Here is a 10,351-nt window from a genome sequence, read left to right on the forward strand (position 1 = left end):
GTGCTTGGCAGGCGGAAAGGCTGGTCTGACGTCTCTGGGATGCGCAGGGAAAACAGATCAGAGCGCATCGGCAGGCGAGTGGGATGAGGAACCAGCCATAGGGGGACAACGCCAGGAAGCCGAGCGAACGGTCCCGGGGCGCAGCCTTGTAGCGGGTAAGCAAACCCAGGCCGGCGGGTGTCTCCCCGTCTTCTTCAGCCTCCAAAAAACGAAGTATCAGACGGCGGGTAGTTCTGGCTGCCTGAAGATCTTCTCCCCGGCCTGATGGAAAAGGCAAAAATAATTTCCGGCCTCTTTCCGCATTAGTGCGCCGCTGTGTCTGCCAGATCGCTTAATCAACCTGTTTTCTTGCCTAAGAATCAGCAGCCCTCTTACGCCATAGGCTCAACCCTTACACCAAAACTAGGATAGGACAAGGGTCGCGTCTTTTGCTGGCGGGGGGTGACCGACTTCAGGGGCTGGTGATTTCAAGGCTGGATTACTGCAATGCTCTTTTTGTGGGGCTTCTCTTGCAACTTGATCTGGAAGCTGCAGAATGCTGCAGGAGTGAGGCCCTGTTAGCATATAGCACTCCTGCTCAGAGATCTGCACCGGCTGCCCGTTTGGGGTGAAAACGCCCCCCCCCCCGCCAGCATATAACAACTTGTTTGCGGGGGTTGTACTGCTTGCCGATCTGCTACCCAGGTTGAAGATTATACCAGCTCATACCATTCAGGACCAGGTTACCTGGGAGATACACCATGGCTGCGGTCCTCAGCTTGAGGCCTGGCTCATTCCATTTTGGTTGTTGTTTATGTGTGTGTGGACTTAAATTATATACAGCCTTGTGTTTAATCACAGCCTCTGAGTAATGTTGTTTTTCTCTCTCCTTCCATCTCTCCCCTTTCCTTACCTTTCCACAGCATCCCTCAAGAAGCCCTGTTTCCCTGCACCCAACATGGCTCTAAAGACCCCCCAGGGATCTGCGCTGAACTCCCCAGAGCAAGGGGATGTCTCCGTAGTCCTTGTGGGAAAATCCGGGGTAGGAAAATCGGCCCTCCTCAATGCCTTGCGTGGGATGACCGAAAATGATGTCGGATGTGCCCCGTTGGAGGCCCCGCCTAAATCCGGGGGGCCTGTCATGTACCCCGACCCATCCCACCCCAATTTACTGATATGGGAACTAGCTCTGGATTGTGAGGGACAGGCCGACCGGTGGCTGAAGGAGGCTGACGTTTTTGTCGTGGTGACAGATGGCAAGTTTGACGAGACTCATGCCCACCTGGCCGGGGAGGCCCGGGCGGCTGGCAAGAAGGTCTATTTTGCCCGCACCAAGGCCGATTTGGATCTTCATACCCTCAAGCGGTTGATGGGGGAGCGCTACAACCGACCCGAGGCCCTGCAGGCCCTGCGGGGTGTCTGTGCTGAGTCGCTGGGGGCCCATGGTCTCGGGGAGCCCTTTGTCTTCCTGATCTCTGCTTTTGAACCCTACGCCCTGGACTGCCCCCAGCTGCGAAAAGTGTTGCTGGAGGACGTCCACACATATGAGAGGTAAGTCAGGCAACCAGCTTAAGCGAACTGTAGGAACATAGAATCATTATCAATGAATGAACATGACTAAGATTCATAATGACGATAATAATATTGCGGAGCTAGAAAAGGGTTGCCGAAGCGATCAAGGGGATGAAGCCACTCCCCTATGAGTTTAGAAAAAAAGGTGATTAAAGAGAGAGGACATGATAGAGGTGAGTAAAATTAAGTGTGACACAGATAAAGTGGATAGTCATAATACAGTCGTATCTTGGTTGTCAAACGCCTTGGTACTTGGACGTTTTGGCTCCCGAACGCCGCAAGTGTTCCAGTTTCCGAGCGTTTTTTGGAAGCCGAACGTCTGTTTCGGCTGTTGGCATTGTTTCCGGGGCCAATCAGCCAATCGGATCCACCAGGGCTCTTAGGTTCTTAAGTTTAATGGAAGAAGACCTACAGAGACTTCATGAACAGAGTTTTGAGGCCAGGTGCCTGCGGGCATGGGCACATCGCTCATAAGGACAAGGGCCTCAGGCTGATGTTCTTGTAGCGTGACAAGGAATGTAAATTACAGCCGCAGGCCGATATTTATATCCTGGCAGCCTTTGCTTGAGTGTCATCAGGACTTTTGCTCAGAGCAAAGCAACCAGAGAAGTGGCCTAGTTGGTCTCTGTTTGTGCCTCCCCTGTGGAGAAAACAGTGTTTGTTTACAAGCAACAACCCCCACCGCCAAGATGCTCCTGTTACCCAGAGTTGTAATCAAACGAAGCTGCGCAAATCCGGTGTAGTGTAGTCTTGACTTCCAAAAAGGGTGGCAACCTTTTACAACTCCACCACATAGGAAAGAACGTTCCCTCTACCTCTTTGGACCTGTAAAATGGTAAAAGATTATTGGGAAATGATCCATAATGAATTGAAAAAAATGTTTCAAAGTATTCCCCCACCCCCAAACCAAAGTCCTTCCTGTCAGGGATAATTCAGACTGAAATTCCAAGGTGTCAAAAAAGGTTATTTATTGATGCAACAACTGCGGCCCATGTTTTGTTAGCTCCCAAATGGAAAATGAGCGAGGTCCCAGCCAAAGAAGAATGGCAACTTAAGTTGACAGAATATGCACAGCTTGCAGACTTAACATATAGAATAAGAGAACAAGAAGAACATACGTTTAGAGAAGATTGGAAAACGTTTTTTGAATATATGGGAAATAATTGTGTACAGCTGAAAATGCTGACAGCATTAAGATAAATTCAGCAGCGTAAATAAGTTTTGATGAATGCAATAATGGAATACTGAACATTATAGTTTTTGTAAAATATTCAGGGATTTATGATATGTAAAATGAACCAGGGAAAAAGGGAAGTCATTGATATCTTAAGGATGTAAAAATGAGTGTTTAAAATTGTAAAATGGAAAATTTAACAAAAATTATATACAAAAAACGAAAAGGGTGGCAACCTCTGAATGAGCTTAGTTGCTGTGGAATGCCTGCTGACCAATGAGAAATGGAAGGGGAAGGGGAAATGAAATGGAGCACTTCACAATACAACATTAATTTCATATGATATTAATTCTATTCATTGGATACTAATGATGTTAATATAATAGGAGATCAATTATAGTTAACAATATTAATCCTAGTTCTTCCTCCCTATCCCTTGCCGTGTCCTGTTTACCCCCACAGGGTCCTAAAGCCTACTCGCTTGGACTACGAGGTAATCAGCGAGCAGGAGATTGCAGAGATCCAGGAGGCCTATGAGCTGGGAGGTCTCTCGGAAGTGGTGACCCGCATTCAGTGTAGCCTGGAGACTCTCTGGAATGCCCAACTTGACATTGGCGTCACAGGGGAGTCGGGCGCTGGGAAATCCACCTTTGTCAACGCCTTGAGGGGTGTGGGCGATGAGGAGGAGGGAGCCGCGGAGACGGGGGTGACGGAGACCACAGCCCAGCCTACGCCATATCCTTACCCCGGCCACCCCAATGTCATCCTGTGGGATCTCCCTGGCATTGGCACGCCCAACTTCCAGGCCGAAAGCTACCTAGAAGCGGTGGAGTTTTCTCGCTACGACTTCTTCATCATCCTGGCCTCGGAGAGGTTTAAGGAGAACCACGTCCGTTTGGCCAAGGCCATTGTCAAAGAAGGCAAGCGGTTCTATTTTGTGCGCACCAAGCTGGACAACGACCTGGAGTCCATGAAGAGGCGGAAGAACCCTCCAACTGAAGAGGAAGTCCTGGAGGAGATCCGGACTGACTGCCGGGAGAAGCTCGCCAAGGCCGGGCTGGCAGACACCAAGGTTTTCTTGCTCAGCAGCTTTGAGATTGACAAGTTTGACTTCCAAGTCTTCGAGGAAACCCTGGAGCAAGAACTTCCGAGCCACAAGCGCCACGCCTTCCTGCTGTCGCTGCCCAATGTCTCCTCGGTCATCATTGACAAGAAGAGGCAGCTCCTTCACCAGGAGGTTTGGAAGGTAGCTCTGATCTCCAGCTTGGTGGCCGCCGTCCCTTTGCCGGGCCTGGCCTTCACCTGTGATGTCTCCATTTTGCTGAGGAAGCTGTCCACCTACCGGCAGGACTTTGGCCTCGACGCAGCGTCCTTGACCCGTCTGGCCGAGCGGTCGGGGAAACCGCTGGAGGTCCTGAGGGCCGAAGTCCACAGCACTCTAGGCCGGAGCATCAACAGGGATGTGGTCATTGGGTTGCTGGGGAAGGCCACCGGGACAGGCTTGGTGGTGGCCAATTTCTTCATCCACCGGATCCCGATTTACGGAGCCCTGGCTTCCGGCGGGATTTCCTTCCACACCACTTACTACATGTTGAGCCAGTGCTTGGAAGAGCTGGCCAATGACTCCCAAAGGGTCCTCATGAAGGCCTTTGAAAGCGAAGTCTGAGGCAGCTGGAGTAAGGCGGCAGTCCCTAGGCGCCTCTGTGACTCTTCCTCAGATGCCTTAGCACTGTTATGTTCCTGCTTTAGCTTCATCTACTTGTTGATGTTTATGGAGTCATGGGACCATGATCTTGTTTTGGAACCTGGTTTTGACGAATGGGAGTTGCATGAGGCCGCCATCCCCCATTGAATGAGAGCAAGATTTAGACGAGCAATTTCTCTGCAATGACCCAGAAGGCTCCACAGTTCCCTGTTACTCAGGGGTGGCCAACCCTTCCAAATGTTGCTGAACCCATCATGCATGTAAGCCAGGGTTTCCCAAACTTGGGCCTCCTGCTGTTTTTGGACGACAACACCCATCATCCCTTGCCAGCAGGACCAGTGGTCAGGCATAATGGGAATTGTAGTCCAACACTGCTGGAGACCCCGGTTTGGGAAACCCTGGTGTAAGCCATGCTGACTTGGGCTGATGGGAGCTGTAACCCAACAGATGGAAGGCAATTGGTTCCCCGTACTGTTTTATGATAATGTTACATGACTAACCTGTGGCCTTCTGGATGCTGCTGAACCACATCTCCCATCTTCCCTTTCTATTGGCCATGTTGACTTGGGGTGATGGAAGTTGTAGTCCTTTAACACTGTAGTCCGTCAACATCTGGAGGACCAAAGACTTGTCTGTTCTGTGCCGTTAAGCATTCAGTGGCAGGTTTAGTAACAGATGTGGTAGCTTCAGCTTTTGGAAACCGGAGCTCACTTTGCCTCAGATATATGACATAATTTGGAATGTTTCCTAGAGATATGTCCATGGACATGGTGGAGAAGGGTGTGTAGGAAATGAAACTAATGTATTATCAAACTTTCTACACCATCTCATGCAGCTGATGGAATCGGACTCTGGCCCTCACATGCTTTTTTCCTGGCCACAATAAAACGTGTTAAGTTCTGTGATGCTGCTATGTTTTTAGCTATTCTTACTTTTGTCTGTAAGCTGCCTTGAGTCCCCATCAGAGAAGAAGGTGGGGTGTAAATAAACATACAACAAAAAAGATACTTTTTGCAGGTTTCAAAAGCGGCAAATGTCACACTGCTAACCCTTTTGGGATTTTCCCATTCGGTTGTCCTTATAAATGCATATGATTGAAACAGGGGCAGAGGTTAAGCCTGGTGGAATTGGAGGGATGCGACCTGGCCCTTTAAGAACAAAGGGCTGGTGTCTATGTGCTTTACTTCCTTGGAAGCAGTGGAGTCAGAGCGCCACCTGGTGGAGGGGAGCTCCATGGCACTTGAGACAATTCGGTGTATTGCAGCAGCCCAGTCCACTTGCTGGCGGAATCGAAAGAGCGGCTTGATGCAAGTATGGAGCCCCATGAAGCCTGGTTGATTAGGGTGGCTGGCACACTGCCCTGCTCACCTCAAATCAGCACCCTGTTGGTCACCTCCTTACTTATTTTTATTTATTTATTTATTAAATTTGTTCACCCGTCAATCTCAGGGCAGTTCACAACACAGTCTATCAGGTGATGCTGGCTTCCAGCTGCCTCCTCTTTAGTTTTCAGGGGTTCCCTGGTGCAACTCAGCAGGGAGGTTGGTGTGGGTCAGACCTGGGATTAGTCGGCTCCACCTCAGCTGGATAGCTCAGTTGGTTCGAGCGTGGTGCCGATAACACCGAGGTTGCAGGTTCGATTCCCCGTAAGGGACAGCTGCATATTCGTGCATTGCGGGGGGATGGACTTCTGGGGTCCCATTGGGCTCTGATTCTATGAAAATAGGCTGTACACATATTTCTTATTAGGAACCTGCTATAGGCTCTGGCTTTGCCTCCTGTTGGGCTCCCTTCCTCCTGCCCTACCAATCCCAGTCACTACTGGATGGAGCAATCTGTCTCTCCTTCACCTGCTTGGCCACTTGATCTGCATGGAATTCCCGGTCACTTGCGGCGACCAGGCTAGCAGTGAATTATAAGGCTGGGCTAGAAGATCCTGGGAAGCGGAGCTTCCAGTGGCCTCTGTCTTAAGACCTTGCAAAGGAGCTACCCATTGGGGTAGGTAGTGGCCCATATGGTTGGAGTCTAGCTCTCATTATCCCTGACCACTTAACTGGGGTCACAAGTCTAACAATGAAGTCATCTTAGCTCGGTAGAGCACGCAACTCTTAATCTCAGGGCTGTGGGTTTGAGCCCCACGTTGGGTGAAAGATTCCTGTGTCGCAGTGGATTGGACTAGATCCTGTTGATATTTCCATTCCACCTTAAGGAGCAGACGTGTGGCATTGTTGCGTGTCACATGCCTGTAAACATTCCAGCACAGCTTTCTGGGAACTTCCGTTGTGTATAGCTTTTGCTTTTCCCATTCTCTCTGAGACGACGAGAGAGACGACATATTTCTTTGTCCTGATTTATGATTAATAAATCTATAGTTGTAGTATGCTTCCACAAGACTCACGCCTATTCTGTGTGTGCAGTTCGATCTGCTGATAGTGTGCCCTGGCTCAGAAGCCTGGGTCGCTGATTTACGTCGGAGCAGCAGGACGGCCTCTGCTCCAACGTAAATCAGCGACCCAGAGCATCTCCTGCTGGAAGGAGATGGCCCAGCCGGGGCTTGCCAGCTGGCCGACAGATCCTCGTCGTCCCTTCCAACTCTACCCTTATGATTCTATGATCTCGGTGGGTCCACAGACCGCTGGCTGCAAGTGATGGACATCATCAGAAAGCGGCTCCTTTTACAGTGTGCAAGGAGGTGAGGGAAAGGGAGGGCAAAATACTTACCTGGACCATGAGGGAAAATCCCATATGATCATTTCAGAATCCAATTCAAGGCATGGGCTGGAGGTTAGGGAAGAATGTTGTGCCTCTAACAGCAGTTTTCCCAGCGTGCCACTAGAGGGCAGGGCCATGCAGTTTCTGGAATAACACCTGCAAAATTTTTGCTTGCAATCCTTTTGCTGCATTGGAAGGAGAGGGAAAGGGGAGTGTGTGTTTGTACGTGAGAAAATGCATGTTGAGGAAATTGCCAAATCTGGCAGTTTCTAATTACGTAGCTCCACCTTCCCCATTTTCTCCCGTGGTGCAAAACTCATATTTCTCTGCTACCATTAATAAAGTTGTTAAGGCATTATCTGTCGTCCTCATGCTTATTTGTGAAGTCTCTTGAATATTTCATCTGGTTTCTTTGGAGCCGTTTAGGTGTGGAAAGCTTTTCTAAAACCCTCAGTTACAAATAGCCATTTATAACCAAGCAACACACTTTAGCCTGTGAATAAGTCCGTGAAAGTTAGTAGCTCACAGAGGAAGAAGAAGAGTTTGGATTTGATATCCCGCTTTATCACTACCCGAAGGAGTCTCAAAGCGGCTAACAGTCTCCTTTCCCTTCCTCCCCCACAACAAACACTCTGTGAGGTGAGTGAGGCTGAGAGACTTCAAAGAAGTGTGACTAGCCCAAGGTCACCTAGCAGCTGCATGTGGAGGAGCGGAGACACGAACCCGGTTCACCAGATAACGAGTCCACCGCTCTTAACCACTACACCACACTGGCTCTCCAGCAAAATATAATGCTTAGAATTGAGCCAATTTTCGGTGTGCTGATTTCAAGGAGGGGGAATAACATCCCCTGAGAATCACATCGGCCATAATTTGGGAGGGTTGCAGATCTGTGTGAAAATGTTCTATTCAAAATGGGGATAGAAAGCATGGCTCGCTCTACTGATCTGATTTGGTATTGCAAACCTTAACGGGTTACATGATTCCTGACTTGGCCTCTTAGCAAAGAAGAATTTTTCTTTTAAAAAATGTACACAAAGAAATTACTGAGAGAGGCAGCCAAACGAGTGAAAATGAAATAAATGCAGGACTTTTTTTTTTAGGGCGAGCATTCAAGGTTCCTGTAACACCCTATTCTGGCGTTGAAAACGCCCCTGGAAACTTGGCTAGGCTCCAGTTATTTACCTGCCTATGCTGAATCAGTGGCCTCAAAGAATCACCTACAATTTCCATAGTTCCCTTCGTGGAAGAATTCATGGTTAAACTGCTCGGGGAATGGGAAACAGGTATCTCCTGACAACTCTCGGCACTCATAACAAACTACAAGTCCCATGATTCTTTGGGGAAAGCCATGTCTGCTTAAAAGTGGTATGATAATGCTTTAACTGTAAGATGTGGATGTGGGCTGAGATTCAACTGTCAGCCCACTCCGCTTCTGTCTGAGGAATTCGCTGTTTTGTCCTTCACCTCAGATACCAAATAGTTCCGCGAAGGCCCTGTTCATCACAGATGAGCTAAACACACTACTTTTTGCTGTAATTTATTTGTAGATGACATAGGGCACACACGCCAAAAGTTATTACGAACTTCTTTTACAAATTGATTTATTGGTGTTACGTGATCTGCACTACCTGCACCAGGGGCCTCCCTCCCAGCTTACATTTTTTGGGGACTTTCACTTCTGCCTCTGCTTTAGTACGAGGCCCTAATTTTAGACACAATTAACCGCTAGAGCAAAAACTGTGATGGTGACACAAGCACTTATATGGCCACCTTGCCCCGATTTCCTCGCTCTGAGGACCCCATCGGTCCTACCTAGAGCAGGGGAGGAGCTGGAGGTGGAGGGCCTCACCTCTGGATTAAATTTTCTGTTTTTCAATTTCAAATACTCATTTTACATCCTTAAGCTATCAATGGCATCGCTTATTTTCTTTCCATGGTTCATTTTACATATCTTAAATCCTTGCATATTTTACAAACACTATACCAGTCAGTTTTCCATTATTGCATCCATCAAAACTTATTTACACTGTTTAATTTATCTTAATGCCACCAGCTTTTTCAGCTGTACCCAATTATTTTCCATATATTCAATAAATGTTTTCCAATCTTCTCTAAACGCATGTTCTTCTTGTTCTCTTATTCTATATGTTAAGTCTGCAAGTTGTGCATATTCTGTCAACTTAAGTAGCCATTCTTCTTTGGTTGGGACCTCGCTCGTTTTCCATTTTGGGGCTAACAAAACACAGGCCACAGCTGTTGCATACATAAATAACATTTTTTGACACCTGGGGATTTCAGACTGAATTATCCCCAAAGTACTTTTTTTTTGGAAAGTACTTTTAAACATTTTTTTCAATTCATCATAGATCATTTCCCAATACCCTTTTACATGTCCACCCCACCGCCTGAGGTCTTTGCCTCAGTCTGCCTAATGGAAGGGCTGGCCAACTTCTGTAATCCTGCAACACCACGAGGGCCACGCTGGGCCCCTGACCTGGGTTTACATTTTAAGGCTGCTAGAAAGAGAGTTGGATAATTAATGACTGTTGGTCTGTGGCTGCTAAACAGAAACTGTTCTGATGAGGTTTTTCAAGATTGCCCAGACTTCCCAATCCTCGTGTGTTGGCCAAGTGGCGGCACATGTCGCAACAATCCAGTTCCTCAGAAATGACATGTTCCAACTTGGTGCAGTGAACTCGGTCGTATTTGGATATGATAAACGTTCTCGATTCATGGAAGCGCGGGAGTGGCATTGATGACGGGGAGGAAGGGGTGTGGGCCATATGGCCAGGCTCCTGTGTGGATGGGAGGCAGAAGATAAGGCACAGAGATGCGTTTGGGATAAGCACTTAACAGCATATGAACCACAAGGTAATGAGACTGACCTGCAGGGAGATCCATTTGTGCCTCTGCAAAAATCAACCACAACTGGTAAGTGTGGGGGTGGAGCTGATCAGCGATTAAGTCATTTTCAGTAGCATTGGGTGGTATCCTGTTAAGTTTTACTCAAAGCAGACCACTGAAATTAATTTGCATGATTATATTAAGCCCGTTAATTTCAATGGGTCTGTTCTGGATGAAACTTAGAAGAAATCATCTTCTTCATTTAATTTAAACTGTAAGAGGGAATGGCAAATTGGCCAATTACAGTTTCCCGTTTCCCCACTCTTAAATTCAGTTGTCCGCATTTCTACAACAGTCTGCAA

At 48.0% G+C, this 10,351-nt stretch overlaps 1 protein-coding gene across 1 annotated transcript; it reads left to right on the top strand.

Moving 5' to 3' along the window:
• The first annotated feature begins 29 nt into the window (after positions 1-29).
• Positions 30-5,435, top strand: LOC128418368 (interferon-inducible GTPase 5-like). Its single transcript, XM_053397975.1, has 3 exons — positions 30-155; positions 903-1,530; positions 3,188-5,435. The coding sequence occupies exons 2-3, from the start codon at positions 938-940 to the stop codon at positions 4,389-4,391; spliced, it is 1,797 nt and encodes a 598-aa protein (XP_053253950.1). The 5' UTR covers positions 30-155; positions 903-937; the 3' UTR covers positions 4,392-5,435.
• Positions 5,436-10,351: the final 4,916 nt, after the last annotated feature.

The sequence above is a fragment of the Podarcis raffonei genome, chromosome 8, assembly GCF_027172205.1.
Source record: "Podarcis raffonei isolate rPodRaf1 chromosome 8, rPodRaf1.pri, whole genome shotgun sequence".
NCBI classification, from domain to species: domain Eukaryota; kingdom Metazoa; phylum Chordata; class Lepidosauria; order Squamata; family Lacertidae; genus Podarcis; species Podarcis raffonei.

Excerpts from the sequence above, each read along its gene's own strand:
- LOC128418368 (XM_053397975.1), top strand. The coding sequence starts at position 938 with ATGGCTCTAAAGACCCCCCAGGGATCTGCGCTGAACTCCCCAGAGCAA. Across the intron at positions 1,531-3,187 it reads GACGTCCACACATATGAGAG|GGTCCTAAAGCCTACTCGCT; the intron begins GTAAGTCAGGCA and ends TTACCCCCACAG.